The following is a 22,683-nucleotide window of genomic DNA, read 5'->3' as shown; positions in this document are numbered from 1 at the left end:
TGATCAAGTACCTCGCTCATACCACCGATGACGACTTCCAATTACATCCGGGCGCGCCAAACTCTTGTCACCGATATAAACATCCAACAAAATGAGCAATTTCTGGACCAGTATGCGGCTATTTCCTCCAAAGCCAGATTCACTGTTGCAAACCAAAATCTGAGGCGCCTTCGCTCTTTATATAACGGCCAAACGATACGTTTGATTACTTAGATCGCACGCGAATTCACCACTCAACTTCCAAGGGTGAGCAGCTTCATGCTAACTAATGTTTTGGAAAGAGGGGAGACCCCGCCTATTGTAACATTTTCATATGTATTATCAACACACAAACGACTATTTATTTGGTTTTAAAATAATTTAAAGTACATTAAATATATTTTAACATAAAAAATAACCTTTTATTTATAAAAAAAAAATTAATATTAATCCCCGATAAAGAATCCATTTCCCTACCATTTGATTTGTCATTTGGAATTTCCCACCAAGCGGAAGTTTTCGTAGAGCTACTTCCAGGTTGTTGTCACGGACGCTTTCAGTCCCCGGAAATAACTAAAATAACTGGGTATTATGCAGCGCTGGTTGAGTAACGGGGATATTTCGTCGATAGATAACCAATAAAATTGAAACGTAACTTCTGCCAGATAGGCTGCCCAGGAAACTGTGTATATAAACTGCTTAGTGCAAGTGACAGCGATAGGTACGCTCTCAGTCACAGTAATGTAATATTATATTTATATTGGCTGTTGAATTGTCTCGGTTTTTGTTATTGTTACAAATAGTTGTCGCGGAAAAATAGCAACACGAAGTGCCTACAAATGATGTCGGTCACATTTTCCCTGCGTGTACTGGATTAACACCGGATGGATTAAGTGAGAGCTTTTGTAAGGTAGGACACGCATAATATGCAACACTGAAAGGCGAGTGGTTTCATTCGGGTTTTCTTTTGTCGCATACACAGGCACGCAGTGAATCCACGACCTTTTTTTTTTTAAGTTACAGATAAGCTGTCAAAATTAGCAAATGCAGTATTACTTACCTGCATGCTGTGAGCTGAAAGATCTGTGTATGGCTGTATGGCAGGTACTACGTCAAGCAGGTAAAAGTCAGTGGTATAAGTAAGGCCTGTCTCTATTCTTGATGTGTTTGTGGGTTTTTGTTAATGATCAAAGCAACAATATGACTAAAACCATTGCCCTCTAATCATAAGATACATTGGTAATTAATAATTAGAAAAAAATAATCTGTTAATTAATCATTAATTGATACATGTTTTGGCAGTTTTGTTTTAGAATGTTGATTAATTACAGTAACATTTTTAATAGATTTTTTAAAAACATGATGGGAATACTTCCTTCCTTCATTCCTTCCTTCCTATCCTTTTCTAATGTTGTATGGATGACATGATTAGGAGGTCAAAATTCTGATCTGGAAGGTCAGAATGTGTCAGTTCTTGGCCAAACAACCCCATGAAGAGCAAGTTACAGTCAAAGGCTTAACTCTTTCAGTGATCAACATCTGTGGTGAATACCAGAGAATGGTGCATCAAATGTAAATAAAACCAGAATGCAATGATTTGCAAATTTCATAAAATCATATTTTATTCACAGCAGAACATAGAAAACATATTAAATGTTTACATTTTGAATCTGGTGTCAGCAACATGTCTTGAAAAAGTTGGGACAGGGCCAAGTTGGGACATTACACTGTTGTAACAGCAGTCTTTAATGTCTGGCAACTGAGGAGACCAGTTGCTGGAATTCTTGGAGAGGAATGCTGTCCCATTCTTTTCTGATATAGGATTCTAGGAGCTCAACAGTCCTGGGCCTTCTTTGTTGTATTTTTTATTTAATTATGCGCCAAATGTTTTCAGTTGGTGAAAGATCTGGACTGCAGACAGGGCAGTTTAGCACCTGGATTTTTCTATTATTAGGTCATGTTGTTGTAATAGATGCCGTATGTGGTTTTTGTATTGTCTTGCTGAAATATGCAAAGACTTCCCTGAAGATGATATTGTCTGGATGGGCGCATATGTTGCTCTAAAATTTGTATATAGATTTCAGCACTGAAGGTACCTTTCCAGATGTGCAAGCTGCCAATTCTGTAGGCACTAAATCACCCCCATACCATCAGAGATGCAGGCTTTTGAACTGATTACTGTTAACAAGCTCGATGGTCCCTCTCCTCATTTCAAAGTCTTTGCAATTTTACATTGAGGAACAATATTCTGAAACTGTTTCACAATTTGTAGACAGTCTTTTGCAAATCTGTGAACTTATGCTCATCTTCATTCTCTCTGCCTCTCTAAGATGCTCTTTTTATACCAAATCATGAAACTGACCTGTTGCCAATTAACATAATTAGCTGCAAATTTGTCCTCCAGCTGTTTCTTTTTAGTACCACTTACTTTGCCAGCCTTTTGATGCCCCATCCCAACTTGTTGTTACCATCAAATTCAACATGAGCTAATATATGATATATTGTCTATTGTGAATAAAATATGAGTTTATGTAATTTACAAATCACCGCATTCTGTTTTTATTCACATGGGGGTTGGGGTGGTGGTGTTTGTGGAGGCTTCTTTTTTTTTAATGGGGGGGCATAGCAGGAACAGGGTGTGGGTTAGGATCCAGAGCAGCAAGGATGAACATCATCATTATTATTGTTGTTATTCTTATTATATTAATAATAATCACAGTTTAAATGTTAGCAAAGTAGAGTTAGGCAGATATCTCAATTTGACCATAAAATGACTTAGGCAATTATGCTATAAGGCTAACGATACGGCTCTTTTTCATAAGTCTGACTTTAGTCCCTTTTCTGAGTTGCTACCAGACCTTTTATAGGAGGAAGTTGGCCCAGTGGGTTTCATCTCTATAACACAGCTCTCAGCCCCTGAGGAGGAGACCAGTTTATTAGGGATTTACAGATGTGTGATCCTGGGTATGTTTAAGGAAGTAAACCATGATGATCCAGCTTCTGTCAACTGGAACCAGGAAGTTCTATTGGAGCACGTCTTGACAAATTGACATTGGAAAACTTAATCAACAACAATTCTGACAAATGATCATTTGTCTGTTAATTAAAAAGTGGTGAAAAAAAAGCAATTGCAAGTACTAACCTCTCAAAGGTGATGATTTCCCATTTTTCTTTCTTTTGCACTGCGACATATATCTCTGTTTTTAAGCTTTTATAGCTTTTACCGATTTTCGTATTTATAACCTACAATTTTGAAAAGCAAAACCTGTTTATTCTTGTATAAGAGATTTATCAATATATTTGGAGATTTATTCATGTAATGCAAATGATAATTAGTTGCAGCTCTGTTCTTCACAATGCATGCATCTAGTTTAATTAAATTAATGTTTACATTTGTCACATTTTTGTCATCTGTACAGTAATTATATTCCACCATTAAATCTTTATGTGCATGTTTCAATTCCCTTCAACTAAATGCATCTTTAGGATCGGAGTATTTAAGTTTGTTGAACTCATGACAGTTGCAATAAGCTAAGATATATGATCTACTCCAGTGTGACAAAATTGTCTGTTTGTTTTGTTTTTTAAGGGTTGTAATTGACTCATTGCTCTGGGTACTTTAATACTGTTGAATGATGGTGATTGCTCAACAAAACAACAACAACAACAAGTAATATTTGGTTATTGAGGAGATTCAGAAGTCATGTATTATTCATTCTCTCAGTGTAGGCCAATCACACAGGCATTTTTTAGATTGAGGAAAAAGTTGTTGTATTCTGAAATCTGAGCAGTTTTACATGGCATATTTTAGGAAGCCATTATATCCACATAATATCTCCCCATAGCAAAGAAAAAGGTGACCAGTACATTTTTACAAGAGTCATACCTCCTAGATTTAGCGAAACTAAACACTATCATGAAGTCACCAATAAAGTAAACAGACTATAATGTGTAAAGAGCATCAGTCAAAAACAAGGAAATGTAGCAGGGCCACTTGGCTGCACTGTAACTGTGAAGCTGAGGCCTCCTCTGGGTATTCATGAGCTAGTTCTCAGCACTATTGTGATCTTAGATTATGCACCTGCTTAATTTATTATGTTTCCTTTAAAGCAGACTGTTAGGTACCCCCTTTAAAATATTGTTGACTTTAACTTGACATGCTCTAAGTGGTTTTAAAGCGGCAGCCTGGGGGACATGCTGCTAAATATTTCAGGACAAACTCATTACTGTAAATGGGCCTGTGTGTTAGCTTAGCTGGGTTAGACAGGCAGCAACAAGAGAGGTTGGACAGTGATGTGTGTGTGTGTGTGTGTGTGTGTGTGTGTGTGAGAGAGAGAGAGAATGCATTTCTTATCCTGTTCTAATAGCTGTGGATTTGATGTCTCAGGCAGGCAGCATTTCATTGCCTGGCCCTGTTGTCCCTGTTGCAGTGCTGTGAAACACACAGGGGCTCCTCCAACATCTGCTTTCTAAAGAGCTAATGACAAGACAATGGAGACTGGATGATTTAAAGTATAGTACTAATGAGGCCCTGTGTGATGCCTGGTGAATCCTAACACACACACACACACACACACACACACACACACACACACACACACACACACACACACACACACACACACACACACACACACACACACACACACACTCATGCTTAAGATAACAGACGATATTATGGCAGAACAGGAGGTAGACACCCAGCAGATATAAAGTGAGGACATTCAGACCCTCAGTCCATCTGTCTGTCTATCCTTAAAAGAAGTATGGTACTATAGAAAGCACAAACGCACAAAGAAACTATTCAAAATCATATACACACACACTGACTTGCTCAGTCTATGTAATTACAATGTTGAGTTCCTAATCCATGGATTGAAAATCCTTTTCTCTTTCAGCGATGACTGTGCATAGACCCCCTCTCAGACAGTGGCGCAGGGGGAGCGTGATGATGAGGGGAAGCAGTAAGAGAGAAGAAGAGAGGGAGAAATAATAAAGGACAAGCTTAACTGGTGAGGCTGTCAGCAGAGGAAAATAATATTTGTCCAGCTGGACAGGCCTCCCTTTGTGCGGGCTAAATGAATGTTGAGCTTCCTGTCTACTCTGTCAGGAAGAGTGGCATAGACTGTATGCAGCAGCGAAGAAGCAGAGCGGAGTGCAGGGAGCTGTTTGGAGTTTGACAGGGATTATTAAAATCAGAGCAGATGACGAGGAATGGGGCGAGAGGCGGAGTGTGAGAAAGCCAAATTGACACAGACACTCTCCATTACCTTCCACTTGACTCGTGCTGATGACAATGTTGATATGAGACCCAGCAGCGCGGCACTACCGTGGGATTGGCTGTTAGCATGAGCATTAAGCACCACAGGGTGGAGGGGGGGTGGCCCCGCAGTTCTAGGAGAGACCAGAGGAGATGAGTTGTTTATTTAAAGCCTTGACTGAAGAGCATCTCACCTCATTGTTTATTTATTTGTTCTTTTTTTCCCCCCCTGTGTTAACTTACTGTAGTGTCAGTAGGTGGAAATGGTCAGAGGCTCAGGCAATGCATTTTGATCAGGAGCTCTCCTACTGAAAATTATTTTTCAGAGAAAGAGGGAGGGGGGACTGTTTTTGTTGATATCAGACTTCCCCTTGTTTCAGGTGTTTCAGGTGAAATTGATTTGTGCCTCTTAATAAGACTTCTGTTTGAGGAAATTTCCAATTAGATCACATGACAGTTGGTGCCGGGTGTACAGAATCTGTGTGCTGCCTCTCAGACAGCTGCAATGATACAACACTCTAGATCATGCAGTTGATTGATGTCAATCTGCATTGCCAATTCAATCCTGACACCAGTGATGCCTTGTGCGTTATTTTGTTTTATGAACAGGTACACATCCAATATAGTGATAAAGCGCTAACTCTCTCTCTCTATCTTACAGAGCACTATGGAATGGCCAGAGGATTTTCCCGAAGACCATGCCTTTGTGGATCTGCTGGTTCCAGGTGTTTCAAGTGATCTGGACTTTGAACAGCTTATAAAAGACACAGAGGAGAAGCTCAATCTCAATGCCAACAGGTCAGTCAGAGCAGCTAGACAGGACAGGAAACACACTGCTATGTAGTTGTTTAGTATGCCAAAAAAAAAAAAAATCAACTGTTTGTTTGATGACAGTACATATCAGACATTTTTCACATACAGTCATTATAAAAAAAGAAAGTGCAAAGAAAGGGCTCTGTGCAGTCCTGTGAAAAACTAAGTACATCAGTACTGCTTCTGTGGGAATGAAGTGGGTGTGTCAGTGTGTCAATCAAGTGAGACCACCTGAAAAAAGCTGAAGTTTTGTAAGGTGTGCATTAACACAATGCCACAGTCTTCCCAGGACTGAATGTCCCCACAAATTTATCCCATGGTCAGATCATGCAGTGCTCATAGAAACTGCAAAAAAGCTAAAAGCTACATCTCAGATTCTACAGTACAATTTAAAAAAAAGACTCAACAAGTATATCTTGTTTGGAAGGCGTGCCAGGACCGTTGAACAGGACTGCATAGAATCCTATGAAAACTTTCTTTTTCACAAGACTGTATGTAGAAGTTTATCTCTCAAGTCTCTGTAATGTTCAAAGATTAATCACAAAATTGTTGACTCTTGCTTAAGGTGGGATTGTTTTTCTCTGATTGTCTATGTCTGTTGGCTGCACTAAAACCAAAAGTAGAGAGAGAGAGAGCTGCCAAACAGCAGCAGAGACTCAAACCAGTTATGAGCTCAATCAACGTCAGTTGGCTTATCACAGCCTGCCAGCATTCTTTAAAACACAAGTATTTCCTATGATGGAGTTTTTTTTTTCCTTCCTTCTTCTTTGGGCATCATGTGCACAAATTTTGTGTTATCTGATATCTGCTGCAGTATCCATCGTTATCTGGATTGCGTGATCTGGATAGCTGAAAAATAGATGGTAAAAGTATTCAGTGGCTGCGAGCTAATGCAGAAATCTTTGCCTCTAAAATGCCTCCTATTAAAAGATCGCGGTTGTGTGTGTGTGTGTGTGTGTGTTTGTATGTTTTAGTTGGTTGCTACAAAATCTGATTTTGTGGTTATATACACAGATGTATAACGCAGCATCTGTTGCAAGATTGGTAAACAGTGGCAGCAGTGTGGAGGAGTAAAATGACAGATTATCAGTGTGGCTGTGTGTTCTTGAATCTTAAACACAGTAATTAAATCCACACTCTGATTGCAACTGTGAAACTAAAGTAAATAATTCACACAACACAACAGGAAAAAAGGAGAGCTGATAATGACTGTCTTATTACTATGTAGTCAGGAATTAAATCTGGCCGAGATGCATCACTGTATTGTAACTTGTTTTCTAATTCAATCTTAATCTGATATTCTAATAACACTTGTAAATGTACATGTAAATGTGGTTTGTGACTACTGGATGTGTTTATTGTCTTAAATGATATTGTTTCTTGTAACATTCTAGTTCTAGGCCCTTTTCAAACTTCAAGATATATCTGTTCCCAACATTATTTTTTTTTTTTTAATTTTTATTAATTATAAGAGCAATTCTATCATCCTGTGTGATAGAAGAAAAGCATTCCCAATTTTTTTTTTCTTCTGTGCACTAAGGACTGAAATATAGGCATCAGTCATTTATTACAGAGACGTATAGTTGGGGAGTGCAAGTAGATTGTTAGAAAGTGAGACATGGGGAAGAGAAAAATGGGAGAAATCTATATTTCAGGTCTTTTATTGTTTGTGGTGTTGTGTGGCTGAGGGCAGATGATGAAGGACAGGCTAAATGTAGCAAGTGAACAAAGCCTCACTCTGGCACCATTAGTGTCTGGGACTCATCCCTTCTTCACTCTCTCTCGCTGTCTCCCTCCCCTTTTCTCTTTTTCTTTCCTTCCTCCTTCTAAATGGGAACATAATAATTGAAGATTCCACATCTTGAAACGAAAACCCTTGGGTAGGTAATTCAAGGCTTATTACTGAAGGCCAGGCCATTTTTCTGCTTTCTAAGCATTAAAGGGTTATTTTGTGTTCCTGCAGATGGGAGAGGGATAACCATTATGAGAACAAAGCGTCCAGATAATGGAGAATGGGGCTAAAAATAAGGCAATCCTCCTCTCGCCGTGGGGGATCACTGGTCAGTATCTCTGTAAGACTGCAGCTAACTTCCTCCGAGACTACTCGTTTTCTGTTGGGACACATCCAGGCAAATAAAATCTCACAAGGCCTCTAGTTTGCCTTTAACCTGGGTGGGCTGCAGACATATACACACCTTCACATACGTCCACAGCTCACTCACCTGCTGCCTAATTGACCCATCGGTGTCTGGGACAAATTGCGGAAGTGGAGTAAAGGAAAGGGAAACCGGGAGGCGGAGGACACAGAGCTGCCTACACCCTTGAAGGACTTCAGCCCATGTATGGGTCAGAATGACTGGCCTGCTCCCAGTTCTCAGATGTCAGAGATTTGCCTAAGAGCTGCTGCCTAATTGAAGGAGAGTAAGATAGGCTGACAACAGAGCTGGCTCCCCCAAATTGAAACGCTGTAATCCATTAGTTTTCATCAGATGGGACAGTGCAGGGGGTGGGTGTATGTTGCCGGATGGAGCAGGCCACCAGGAAAAGACCTCTAATGAAGTGTCAGCACAAGCATGGAGACTACAGACAGGCCTCTAGTTTCACACGGGCAAGGCAAATGGCTCTCACTAATCTCTTGCCAATCTTGATCAGTGTAGAGTATCAATACTTTTACATTTAATTCTGTGCGTGCGTGTGTATATGTGTGTGAGTGTGTGTGTGTCTGTGCATTTCTTATAATAAGGATTTTCAATACGTGTGGACGCTGAGGGAACTGAAAACCTGTCACAGTAAAATATTGCACAAGGTTCCTTTTCAGTGAACAAAAATACTAGTCCTCGAAGTATGAGGTTGATTTTCTGTTTAGCTGTGCGTGACACGTGTGTCAAGTTAGTATATCAGCTATATCAGTTCTCCGGTATCATGGGTAGGCTGTGTGTCTTGGGGGATGACGGCTGAAAACACTAAGTGGGCAACAGACTGGGCCAAGACAGGATTCGTTTTCAGCCTGTTCATTCAAGCCCATTCACTCCTTTTCCCCTTACAGAATGGGACCCTTTGATGGAGGAGATATTTAGTTCTCAGGCGGCTGGTTTGGCACTGACTGGAGCTGGGGTTTATTTGAAAGGGATCTTCCTGCCCCCGTTGTCTCCAACCCCCACCTCCTGTAGGCGAGCGGAGTGGAGCGGAGCACGACAGACAGACAGCCCCACAGCAGCCCACCCACACTAAATTAATTCTGACAAGAAACTTAAGATAACGTCAAAGCGCTGACTAATCGCAGGATTGGGTTTCTGTAAGTCAGGGAGCTGTGAAATGTGCCATCATATCTAATAAAAGACCTCCAGTTGCTCCCTTTCTCTCTCAGCAGTGGTGAAGATTGTAGGGGAGGAGGTGCCGTTGCAGTGTTGACTGTGTCCCTGAACTGGTCTGAAAAACAATTAAATTTCACTTCAGCAGTAAGAGTGCAAGTGTGTGTGCGCGTGTGTCAGTTAGGGTAAGATGACTGACATATTTGTCAAGAGGCCTAAAGGATTCTTTCCTCCTAGTTTCCTCTGCTTCCTTTCTCATTCTCCGAGTCTTTTGTTGAGTTCTGCTCTGGCGTTTTTGCCATTAAGGGTTCGTCCATTGTTGTCTTTACACAGATGGTTGAGTGGTTTTATTTTCTGTGACTTCTCTGTTTTCTACCCATTTCTGCCTTCCTCTTCTCTCATACTCTTTCTGTCTCTTTCCTCGCCATCTGAGCTGCCGGCAGTGGAAGTCATCAGGTTTGGAGCTAATCCTGCCAAGTTGATTAGGCTGCAGGTAGCATTCACACCAGCGGCCAAAAGGTCACCACATTGTAGAAAGCTGGATGGACTTCTTGACACAGACCATCCACACTGACTTTATAACTTAGAGCACAAGGCCTTAAGGAGGGGTAATTGAAAGGTGAAAGTAAAGAAAAAAATTAGGAAAGTAAGAGTGTTGAGGAGAGAGAAAAGAAAAAAGTAGAAATGGAGAGAGAGAAAAGCTATGAAGTCAGGGCTTGAAAATGTACCTGAAGAGGCAGGTGTATTTGCTGTAGCTATTAGAGTACGCTTTTCTTGGGTGAAAGCAAGAGTAAGATGATGAAGAGTGGAACCAGAGGAAAACGAGGAAGCCTAAAAGCAATTCCCCCTTGTCTTAGCCTATGGCTTCATATTAGTCAAACATGTCTGCCTGTTGTGCCCATATACTGTACATGTGTGTGGCAAGAATGACTTCAAGGCTATCTAAGTTAATGGAAAGCTTAATTCTGCTGTAAAACTGAGTAACAAGAGAAAAGTTCATAGTCTACTTATATTTTTGTGTTATGTGAACTGGTGAAACGTGAGCTACAGATGGACATCCATTTGAAACCTTCTGTCTACGTAAAGTCCTGGTGGGGAGCCCTGAACGAACATCCACGTTTAATGCTTACTATAAACACACATGCAGTGCTCTCTGAAGCCATTTAATCCACAGCAACTGTTCCCAGAGTTATTTAAAATAGAGAAAAGTAAAGTGTTATTTGAAGTGTACTGTATCCAGAACTACTACTTATCAGAAACTCATTGCTGGATTCTCCCTTGAGAAAGAAAAGCCAGAGGTCACGCAAACAAACCAGCATTTCAACGGTCCATTGTGTTGTTTAAAGTGATGTATTTTAATTTTACACACAGTGCCGTCCGCGCTTCTGAGTCTTGCTGGTTATGCTTGGATCTTGCTGAAGCTAAGTTTTACAACCAGTGAACTTTGGGCAAACATACTGAAGATTTGCAGCATTCACAATCTGTCACAAGGCAATGGTTTTCTTATACAGTAAGCATACAGTACATAGACGGGCAGAAATACAGAATCACACACACACACACACACACACACACGAGTGGAAAGGTGAAAGCCTTTGATAGTTCTACATACTATGTGTAGTAAGTATTTCCTAGTATCAAATCTGTATAAACACACAAAAACAGCGTGTAATCAGGGTTTCTGTCAGTCAGCACATTGGCGTCAAGAAAATAAAGTGAGATGCATCATCTGGCCTGCCTAAAGAAGAAAAGAATGCAAGAGGAAGGTATTTAACGAGAGAGAGAGAAGAGTGTCATCAGGCAGCTTTCAATCTACAGGATGGCAGTTTGTAACAGTCTATAACATTTTATCCTCTTGCATTTTCCCCCTCTGAAACGAAAGTGTGTCAGATTGAACGGTTATTTAATGTGTTGCCATTGTAAGACATCTGGATGTATTCATGGCCCAGGAACAGGCAGGAGGCACTTTATAGTCCCCGATAGGGGATGAGCTGTCTGATGGGGAAATTGCACTTTGGCTTTGTGTCATGTATACTAAGATACATACAAGCGTATGAACGCACACGTCTGAGAGACAGAAGTATAGGTGTACCAAAAAAAAAAAGTAAAAATCTGTTAAATATTTGAATATTTGATCAATCGTACCCAAAGGTATTACACTGACACAAAAAAAAGATATACCATTATTTAATATTAAAGGTGTAATTCATACTTTTATTTATTTCAATTACTTAGTTGGTTTTTGTTCATCAATTAATGGCTTTCCAAATCAATCATTCAAGCTCTACTATCACTATACAGTATGCTCTACTACATACATTCACACATGGAGCCTTGAGCACATGCAATCTATGAATAAATAATCAAACTTGAACACAGTGGTGGCATTCACAACAGCATATATGTTTAATTATGCAGGTGTGTAGCACACACACACACACGTGCACCGTCTTACATACCCAAATATATATGCATTGATTTGTATGGAAATGACTAAACATGTTGAGCCCAAAGATGTCATTTCTAATCCGTCATATTAAAGAGGAAACTGAATAGCTGATGCCGTCTGTTAAAATCAAAAGAGCGGTGTGTGTGTGTGTGTGTGTGTGTGTGTGTGTGTGTGTGTGTGTGTGTGTGTGTGTGTGTGTGTGTGTGTGTGTGTCAAGGGAACAAGTAAGACATGAGATTGCAAGAACTGTGTGCCTCAGATGCCTGCCAATGCCTGTAATGCCACTTCACACCAGATGCTTAGCACACACTTGCACACTGATATATCGATGTCTGTGTTCATTACTGTTGATGCTTCTGTATGTGTCTTCTCACAGTAGAGACACTGAATGGGAGTGAGGGAGAGCCAAATGTGACGTGGTGTGTAGGTCCGCGTGTATTTTTATTGCTGAGCCTTTTTTGTTTGTATGGCTGCTGTGTGACATATTTTGTGTATTGTTCCTGTGTGCTCATGGTGCAGCAGCAGCTTTTATTTGGGTATGCTTGAATGATTGTGTTGTACTTAATGTCTCAAAAGTCACCTCTGAAAATTAAGACACTGTCCCAGAAGATCTTAAAAGTAACATTTTGTTCAATCATAAAATTGAGACTAAATTTAATTTATAAGGCTGCACCCCCCCCCATTTCATTCCTTTCTGTTTTAGTGGTTATGGTATGTTTTCCATCTGATGATTTACTTTGATACGCTTATACTTGGGGCTTGTATATGGTTTCATAGTCTTTAGTGCTCAGATTTCTACAATATATTTTTTTTTTTTTTTTGCTCAGCATTGAACAGCAGCTGAAGGAGCTCCAGGCTAAAATAGGAGACTCCCGCACAACAGAGCGTCCACTGAGTCCCACAGAGTGGCTGCAGTGGTTCTCCCTCCAAACACAGAGTGTGAGGCCTGTTACCCAAGGACATCAAGAGCTTATGGACTTCTTCAGAGCTCTGGTAATGCATCAAAATGCTAATGACTCTGATGGATTGTTGTGCTCATCAACAGCTATACATTTTAAACATTTCATGGATAATCTGCAGCAAAACATATTTCTCTGAAATAAGAACTCTGAAAACATATGGTAATCATAACCATTTCATCATTTATGATCTAAAATCCCACTTAATTCCAGTGTTCTTCCATTATGAAATATCCAGCTTTCTGGTGAGTTGCAGCCTTGTTATGAATAAGCCATTCAGATCAGCAGACGCTCCTGTGCTCAGTCATACTGCGCTGCCCTGTGTCAGCAGGTAATTTTCCTCTTTCTCTAGGGGAATTAACATCTTAATTCATCTGTTCCTTTTAGCAACAGTACCTGAGATCTGAAGAAGAGTCGAAAGAAGAGGTGACACTTCAGCTACTGCTGAATCTGTCTTCCCAGTGTGGTATTTGCTTCCCCTATAGCCATTCTTCTTCATCCCCACTTTCTTCTCTTCATTCTCAACTGACTGCTTCCTCCATCCAATTGGTTCACACAGTCAGAGATGACACTTCATTAGAGGTAAATGCAGCATTTATTATCCAGTTCAATGTTTCCATACGGTCTAATTTAATGTCTTGCAGGGCTGATTAATTTCATGTGTAATTCAGCTGACTTGTACTTTATGTGAGTTAAGACAGTTCACCACAAAAGACAAATTCTCAGGTATCATCTTTGCGATGTTTTCAGTGTCGCTTGTTTGTTTCTTTCTTTTTTTTTAAGATCCAGGAGGTGTGGGATGACGTACGTCTCCAGCTCAGACGCTACCTGATGGCTCGTCTGTCTTCCCATAGTCCCGAGCGTCCTGGATCTAGACAAATAACCACTCTGTCCATCCTTGAACGGGTTCAGTGTCTGCAGCAGATGTTCTTCCTTTATCCTGAGTCAGAGGTGCTGCAACTTTACCAGGTGCAGTAAAGCACTAAAAATAAAATAATGAAGAGCAGAGTAAAGTATTCCAGTTTTTAAGTTTCTGTATGTTCCAGATCAGAATTGAGAATTTACTTTACATGTATGATAAATCCACTACTAATGTTTCATTGATATATCATTATTTTGATTTTGTGTATCCAGGGTTTACAACACCAACATGTGTTGGGTGTTCTGCACTCCACCCTGTCCTCCAGTCAAAGTAGTGAGACTGGCTTTGATAGACTGGCTGTGAGTTTCTGCAGCATGGTTCCAGTTCTGACTCAAGCCCTCAAAGAGGAGCTCCATGTCCTTTCAAGACTGGCAGAACCCCATACGATCCTTGGTTTTATTAATGCAGCCTACCTCACAACTGTGGCCACAGAGTTTGGCTCCCTGATGGAGAGAGAATGTGAGACAGCTCACAGAGACAACACGGCCCCGAGCGTCAAAACAAAAAAATATTCTGTCAAATCCCGGGCAACTGTGGGTAAGCGATATTTTTATTTTTATTTTTGATTTATTTGTTCTATTTCCTCTCTCTTTTTTCTTTTGGTAGTAGAGTATACACCGATCAGGCATAACATTATGACCACTGACAGGTGACGTGAATAACACTGATTATAATCAGTGCCATGATGAAGAGATAATTATCTCTTCATCATGGGACATGTTAGTGGGTGGTATATATTAGAGAGCAAGTGAGCATTTTTTCCTCAGAGTTGATGTGTTAGAAGCAGTTTGAGCGAGTTTGACAAGGCCCAAATTGTGATGGCTTGACGAGTGGGTCAGAGCATCCCCAAAACTGCAGCTTTCAAGGAAGCAACAGTGGTGAACCAGCAACAGGGCCATGGGCAGCAAAGGCTCATTAATGCGCATGGGCACTGAAGGCTGGCCTATGTGGTCCGATCCAACGGTTGAGATGCTGTAGCTCAAATTGCTGAACAAGTTTATGCTGGTTCAGATAGAAAAGTGTCAGCATGCACAGTGCATTGCAGTTTGTTGCTTGATCGGTGTATTTAGTTTCTTTAGCTTTGCTGCTGTTTCTTCCTTCCACTTCTACCTTCTGTCCACCTGCTTCTCATTGTTACCCAGTAGAAGTGATTCTCTCTGTTGCTCCTCTCCATCTTTGCTCTCCAGAGGTAGTGTGTAGTGACCTGATCTAGTACCAAGGCCTCTGTAAACGACTGTCAGTAACTGCTGTTTCCATGATAATTGCTTTCTTTTTACTGCGCTGTTTCCTCTCTTGGCATTCTTTGCAGATTATCAATAAAAAGAAGAGTGCCTTAGTTCCAGGGCTAAGGCTTCTTCTGAAACTACTTTTAAACATTGTTTACTGCATACTGCATCTGAGACTATAATAAGTCCTGATCTCAGAAAGGTTCAGGCTTGGGCACAGTGTGTTTAATCCTGGGTTTGTTCACTTTAATCTTTCGAACCTAAAGAAACACGTGCAGTGTCACATTTGCAAAGTGCTTTTTCCAAGTTGATGACAGTAGTTAAGCTGCCCAATTTACAGGAAGTCCATAAATAAGTTAATTAAAACATAGCAAGTGAAGAGCCGCAGCAGTGCCTTCACACAACCTCGTGACCTTACAGCAAAGAAGAAAAGGTGATTAATCTTAACCTTCCCCAGAATTTTCAGCAGTGATACTGCTGTGTAGGGAGAACAGCAGGGGGGTTGAGAGAGCTCGAGCAGGAATAAAGCAGGGTTCAACATTCTCTCGACCTTGTTACACATGCAGTGGTATTTTAGAGAGAACAAAACATCTCAAGAAGTACTTTTAATATTTGCCACTAATATAAAATGTGTCACTGTGTTGGAGGAAGCAGTAATATTATACACAAAGACCAGAGAAGGGCAGACCTTCGCACTCTGTGTCACCCTCTGATACTTATCCCCCCCTCCACCATTCTCTTTGTTTTCTTCATCTTGGCCTATTTACAGCTTGCTGATGGCAAAAATTCACAATAAAAACAAGTGTGTGAGCCATTGTTTACTTTTCACAAAAATGGTGCACATGTCAGCTTCCCCACGGAACAAGGGGAGAAGTGCTTTTGCATCTGCCATTCTTCGACAAACACACCACCAGCTTTGCCCCCCCCCCCCCCCACCCTTCCTCTATCTCTCTCTTTCCATCTCCCTCTTTGGTTTTTACTTTCCCTCTCCTTAAACGTGAGATGAGAGGAGGCAGCCAGGATAATTGGCCATGCGTCAGTTGGGCTGTTTGATCACGTAACGCTGTGGAGGCTACACACCTACGTGCCGCTCAACAAACCGTCAAATGTAGCACCGGAGGCAGAACATGGCTCCAAAGGGAGCGAGGGACCCGTGCTGTGTAATGATGGTAAAATGGAGCAGTTTTGCCTGTGCTGGCTTTACTTATGCGTTTGTGTGTGTGTTCAACTATCAGCTGCAAGAGAGCTTTGAGGACTACAACTGGGATTACATTTTCCTGTTGTTCATTTTTTAAGTCCCTCCCAAAAAAAAAGCTCAAGAAACCACATATCCTCCATCCAAATGCCCATGGCTTGAACATTAACACATAATCTGCTTTCACACTTTACTGTCTATAGTGTATGCTGCACCCATAATTGTCAAGACAATTATGACAGCAGGAAAAAAAAAGGTATTCTATTTTCATAGGCATCCAATGACTCCTTATATCTCTCCTTCTTCCCCTGCTGTGTTATTGTTTATTTCTGAAGTAGAGGCAGGCGGTAGGTATATTTTGATAAGAGCCATGCCTGGGAGAATCTGCAGGCTCCCAGGGGAGCAGCGCTGTCTGTAGCATCAGCCACTGTCAAACCACTGAACCATTTAACAGCGTTCACAGCAAGATCTGCCTCCTCTTTTAACCCCACCGACTCAAAGGCAGACTTTGACATTGTACCGAGACAGATTTAAAGGGTCTGAGCTCCTCCACCTCACCACTTTTCCTTTACTTCATCTCTTCCATGTCCGCTTTTTCACCCTTTTTCTTCTCCCATTTTGATGTAGTTTTCCAAGTGTAATGGGGTGAACAGTGGGACTGGGGAGTGTGCAAGACAGGTTGGTTGGTCAGGAACAATACAGGCTTTAGACCTTACTAACACACCTCACTGAGTCTGCAGGGGAGTGGGTGGGCCAGGTTTAGGTGTGCATGTGTGTATTTGGGTGTATGTGTGTGTTTATGTTGAATTTTGCTGAAATAAAGCAAATAATGTAATTTAAATGTTTTTCTTTGTCCGTGTATTTATAGTGGGGCTACATTTAGCTACAGTTTTGACACTTTAAAAGCATTTTTTCCAAGCCTTTAATGTTTTGATTCTCCATAAGAAAAGTTGGACTACAAATACAGACTATTACAGTGATATATTATTGCACTATATTAGCTAAAATTGGAACTGAAAACATGCCAATATTGCCACAAGTTTTCGCTTTTGTGCAGCATATTTTCGCCTTTTGCTTTCCATTTTACGGTGTATGTGTGACTATGTAAGTAGACATGTGTTCATACCTGCTTACAAACTGTGTTTTCAGTGACCTTTGAGCCTCTATCTATGTCTTTGCTTAATAGTTTCTGAGTTGATTCTTGTGTGTAAGCACACTAATTTCAGGCTTACTTAAAAAAAAAAAAAAATACTGTTATAAAGAGTCATTTAGTACTTCCTTTTTAAAAATGTATCATTAAATTTCCATATGGCATCAGTAATTTGCATACGTATGCATAGGAGATCCATGTTTTTGTAGGACATCAAAAGCTTTCATTCCAACTTCCCCGCATACACACTCACAATTTCTTCCCTAACAATCGACCACAGGGGTGAAGTCGAGGTTGTGAATTTCTGTTCAAACACTTTGCAACCCCATTCCGATAACACTGATTTAAATTCCACTTCCACTAATTTCCCCATATGACGACGTTGGCAGCTCCCTATAGATAAAAAAGGATTGAGTTAGAACATGTATAGCAAGCACATTCACCATCACTGCACTCCCTCCCTCGTCACCCTTTCTGGCTCTTTGAACTCTTTCTTACAGAAAGCACAGCAGCCTATTCAGCAGGGAGAGAGGTTCTGTAGTGACTTGAGATAGCTAGGCTGAGGCTAAGACTGGCATTGGAGGTGCTTGTGGGGATTGAGGCTACTTGGGAATGGCGTTTGTTAATATTTAATAAAAGCGGCTCCTCACTAGATCATATCTCTGCCTGCGTTTATACACACTGTCAGCCTGGGACGTGCACATGCATGCTTCCATGTAATTATGGGCTAGGTAGAGGGGTTTGTGTGTGTCACTGTGTACACGTGGGCACATGTCTTTGTGTGATGCTTATAGTTTATGGATGTTGTTGTTTTTTGTTGTTGTTTTTCTGCTTTTTTTTTTGCACTCTCTTGCTGTCCTTGCGGACGAGAAACCCTTGGTTAAGAAAGTTACCAAATAGAACAAGTGGTTGTTTACTAATCTTAATGAGAAGATCTGGGTCTTTACTCTCTGGTTGTGTTTATGTGTGCGCTTGTCAGTGTTCATCTTCTCTAAATCATGGCTCCAATGAAATGGCAGAAAAGAATATGTTTCATGGCCCTTGAGAATGTGTAATATGCGTGCCATTTATTTTTTTCCCCATTTCCTCAGAGTGGCCACAATGGCTTTTGTGTATCACTCTTGAACAGCTCAAGGATATGAACATTTTCCTGGCACCTTCTATTGAGAAAGCACAGACAAAAATGGCTGGCTTATTGAGAGCAGCCAGCGCTTCGTGATGAAGAGTCAGTGTGATTCGCTGAGGGCTTGAAAACAATGATGCGAACAAGGGCACTAAACAAGTGGGATTTAATGAAATGCTCCCATCAGGACAATACATTCTTTCGTGTTCTTCATCCAGTCCTCTCGGTTCAAGTATGCAGAGGGAGCCAGAGAAATCTTAACCCCTATCTCACTGTCACTGCAGTGCTCATTACAAAGAGAGACAAAAACAAAGAGAGACACAGGAGAGAGGATACAAAAATACATTTAAATTTGGAAAAAAGTTAGCCCTGCTTCTCTGTGACTACAACAGAAAACACAACCTCCACCATTACAACTACACGGTCTTCCTAGCAGAGCAACTTAATTGAGATATCAAACATTTCTACTTTCTCCTTATGTGAAGGGCCTGGTGGCCCCTGCTGTGCCCTGGTTGGACAGCACCCATGGAAAGGGCCACAGGAGATCACAGTGTGTAAATATATATGTGTGTGTGTGTGTGTTTGTGTGTGTGTTTGTGTTCGTGTTCGTGCTTGTGTCAGAGTGTATATTGGTAAATCACGGCAGGAGGCCTCCCATAATAAGGCTGTCTGGGTGAGCAGTGGGCCGCAACTGACGAAGAGGACCCCAGCTGTCACAGGGCCTAGCAGCCAGTCCACAGTGACTTCATACTCTCCTTCTACCACAAATGCACACTGAAAGGTGCACAGACATACCCCAAGGCACCCACACGACCCTGCTTGACACCCTGTGAGATGAGCACACTAGGAGGCATGGGTACACAGAAAACACAAGCAAGAAAAGAAAGTATAGCATGGCAATAGCACCCCTAGAGCAAAACTTGATGTTAACAGTGAAGTGGTGCACAAACAGACTCATGTACTCACACATGAGAATGTGAATGACAAGCCCATTTTGATATTTGGTATGTTGGTTAACATTTGCCCAGATGGCATGTCGAGAAAAAAAAACATGGTGACCGCTGTGGGAGAAACTAACAATGGAGTGTGCTGAGTCAGGTACAGAAAATGCTTTGGCTGTACTGTTTGCTCTGCCTTTAGAGGTACATTTTGTTATAACTGTGTGTTCAGGAACTGTAAACTCTCAAATGTTAGCGGATTACCACAAAGGTTAATGCAGGTCTGCTTACAGTTCTTGAGAAATACTACTGCATGCTGTATGTGGGGGACAAAGATGTATAAAGCATTATGTTGCTGCAAAGAACAGTGATATAAAGACAAATGAGTCATTATTTTTGTACACAGAATAAAACTAAATGCTAGTATGTAACTTAATTCATTGTCTTTACATGTGATAAATCTAGATAGAAAGTTAGGTGTTATTGTATACGGATAACAGCGGTTATAATAACTGTCCCTTTTAATCTCAAAATTAGAGATAGAGGATTCTGGTCCAGAGGGATCTTGAATCATATCTCTGATTTTATTTAGGTGACTTTCAGGATATTAATACAAACAGAGATTAAAAAAAAAGCCTCATTGAACAATAGAGAATGTGTCTAATTTATTTTTATTCATATTACGAAATATGTAAAGCATTTTGATTTTTCAATATGTAAGATGTACTAAAATTGCCTTGTCTTCTAAAATTACTTTTTTCCTTATCTGGCTGGATTTAATGAAACCACATGTTTACATCACCTGTAGAGGGTGTTGTACGACACAGACATCTGCACAAACGCGGAAAACTTGCCTTCACATATTGTAATGACACGATAAGAGCCTGTGGTCTGGTTGAACAGTGTGGCAGCGGAAAGGCAGACCACCCTCAGATGGTCGGATTTACCAAAAGAGGGACAGAGCAGAAGAAAGATGAGAAATTGAGGGACAGGAGGATGAAAAAGGAAGAGATTCTGTGCTGGAGAGAAATTAAATCAGTGGCTAAATTATTGCATGATTGCCCATTCCCCAAAGACTTGGGCATCATTTGGTAGAAAGTGTCTAATAATTGGTTTTCGGCCATGTCAGACACATGCAATTCCCTCTACTAATGGCTCTGTTAGGAAGAACTGGGCCTCCTGGGTCAGAGAAGGACAGAAAATAGCCAGGCGGCAAAAAAGCCACCTACGCCCTCATCCTTTTTTTTTTTCCCTCCGATAAACGAGGAAATGAGAGAGAAAGAGAAAGATGCAGAGAAGGGGCGAGATGACAAGAAGGAGAGAATGTGTATGTGAGCGAAGAGGAAATGAAGTGGCAATAAGTGCAGCCAAAGGGGAAATGCTCTTCACCGTGAGTTTAATACATCAGACTGGGGATTTGGCAGCCCGCCACACAGCAATTGTTTACCTTTTTGCTCACTGGCTGCATCTGTTCTGTTTTGTAAACGGCACTAAACTATTCGCCCGTAAACACCGGAATCAATAACAACTGCTAAGGGAATTCCCTTATCCCGCCCCTCCCTCTCTTTCCCTCCCTCTCTTCCCCATGTTTTCATCCCTAACCACCACCCCTTTTCCTTCCCCTAGATCTCCTCCTCTCTGCCTTCTCTCTCTGTTCTCTGCCAGTCATGAGCAGCGCTTGTGTGCACATGTGTGCGTATGTGTGTGTGTGAGAGAGAGACAGAGGGCTGTGGAGATGGTGGAACCCACAGAGAAAAGTAGAAGAATGATGGCTTGCCAAAAATACCTGCTCTGTTTGTTTAGTTTTTTTTTTTCTTTTGTGTTACATTGTTGTCATTATTAAAAGCTACAAACTAAAAGTGGCCACTGTAGACCAACAGTGTTTGATATTTCTTGGACATTTTTTTTTTTTTTTAGCAATGGTACCGTTCCACATGAAACATAAAGATGAATAACGTGCTGTTTGCCTTAATGGCTTTTGATAAGATGCCAACTGCTTTAATGGTTATCACAGAATAGGGCTTAACATTTGTCTTTTTGTTTCTAAGAACATCCTCACACTATAATGTTGTATGGAGGAGCTCTTATACTATATAAACATATAATTTTTACCCTGCTTTCAGCACCAGCTCCTCCTTTATTGATTCTCAGTACATTGACCTTTGGTTGAACTCTTCTGGCTGCTAGTGCCCTTCCTCATTCTGCTCTATAAGACATGCCATGTACTATGCTATATGACACACCTGGGTGCTTTTAAGCACACCCTCTCCATCAAGTGGCTATGGGAGCCTTCATTTGGCCTCACTGTTGTGACAAAGGTATAATGAGGTTTAGATGGCTATGTACTAGACTGCTATGGCTATAGGGCTATTTGGCTAGGGAGACAACTATAAATACCTATATAAGCTGCACGGCAGACCCCGATGAAAGGCTGAGGCACAGCATTGCTGAACATCAAGGTCATGTGTGCAACTATTTAAGGTGTGACTTAGTGAGCGAGTGAAGCTGTCATAGGGTCACAGGTTGAGGGAAAGAATAGAATGAATGGTGAAGAGGAGAAGGAAGCTCTGGAAAAGGTGATAATTAGGATAAAGTGGGGGTTAATGGTCGCTGTATTCCCCAGATAAGGTTAAAGTGGGGCAGCGGGGTGGGTGTATAGTGACGGCTTTTTAGTGGGGATACACTGACTGTGAAGTTTAACTCTCAAATAAGCCAGTGTTTAAAGCAGATACTCATATGAATTTCATTCATTTTGTTTTTGTTGTTGCTTGTCCCTGTTTTTATGCAAGCAAAACAAAGAAAGTTTGATAGAAACTCTGTCATGTTCATCTTTTTAGCTCAGCTCAAGTTCATAGATGGATCATAAACTGGATGACCTTTAAAAACTTTTAAAGTTTGAGAGTATAAAAACAGACGTGCACATAATACACAGATAAATTATATATATTCAGAAATCAAGAAGACTAATGGCAATTTGAATATCACCCACTGCTGATGTTTTACTGATAAATTAAGGCATCCCGACTTTTTAAAGAATACGGTAACTATGTGACTTTCCCTCCAACATTTCCCGGCTTGTCCGGTTGATTGTTTACTCTTGAGTTGTTGACAGCTTTAGCTCTTGATTTGCTGGTGACTTCAGAAATAGACAAGATTGGTGGTGCGTGCGTGAATGTGCAAGCTGGAGAACGAGACAGGCACATGGGTGTCAGCCAGGTCACGCGTGTACACATGCAGCATGATGTAGTCTCTCTAGCACAGACTCCCACTGGACCCCATTACAGAGGAGCTGCTAAGCTGCAGACCCATGCAACTTAATCACACACACACACACGCACACACACACACACGAATGCAA

The 22,683-nt window shown here is 41.0% G+C and overlaps 2 protein-coding genes across 3 annotated transcripts in view; one reads left to right on the top strand and one right to left on the bottom strand.

Annotated features, from left to right (window-relative positions):
- slf1 (SMC5/6 complex localization factor 1) overlaps positions 1 to 261 on the bottom strand; it is a 34,276-nt gene extending 34,015 nt beyond the window's left edge. For both annotated transcript variants that reach the window (XM_030736939.1, XM_030736941.1), the window contains exon 1: positions 12 to 261. The gene's annotated coding sequence lies outside the window, so the exon portion shown is untranslated. The remainder of the gene's footprint in view (positions 1 to 11) is intronic.
- Positions 262 to 551: 290 nt separating this feature from the next.
- kiaa0825 (KIAA0825 ortholog) overlaps positions 552 to 22,683 on the top strand; it is a 124,918-nt gene continuing 102,786 nt past the window's right edge. Inside the window, exons 1-7 of the mRNA XM_030737541.1 lie at positions 552 to 700; positions 783 to 889; positions 5,901 to 6,037; positions 12,640 to 12,805; positions 13,159 to 13,353; positions 13,555 to 13,740; positions 13,906 to 14,230. Of these exons, the coding sequence (XP_030593401.1) occupies positions 5,907 to 6,037; positions 12,640 to 12,805; positions 13,159 to 13,353; positions 13,555 to 13,740; positions 13,906 to 14,230 (1,003 nt within the window). The 5' untranslated portion in view covers positions 552 to 700; positions 783 to 889; positions 5,901 to 5,906. The remainder of the gene's footprint in view (positions 701 to 782; positions 890 to 5,900; positions 6,038 to 12,639; positions 12,806 to 13,158; positions 13,354 to 13,554; positions 13,741 to 13,905; positions 14,231 to 22,683) is intronic.

The sequence above is a fragment of the Archocentrus centrarchus genome, chromosome 9 (genome assembly GCF_007364275.1).
Source record: "Archocentrus centrarchus isolate MPI-CPG fArcCen1 chromosome 9, fArcCen1, whole genome shotgun sequence".
Lineage (NCBI taxonomy): Eukaryota > Metazoa > Chordata > Actinopteri > Cichliformes > Cichlidae > Archocentrus > Archocentrus centrarchus.
Note: the sequence above shows the minus strand (reverse complement) of the source record. Positions and strands in the feature narration are given on the sequence as shown.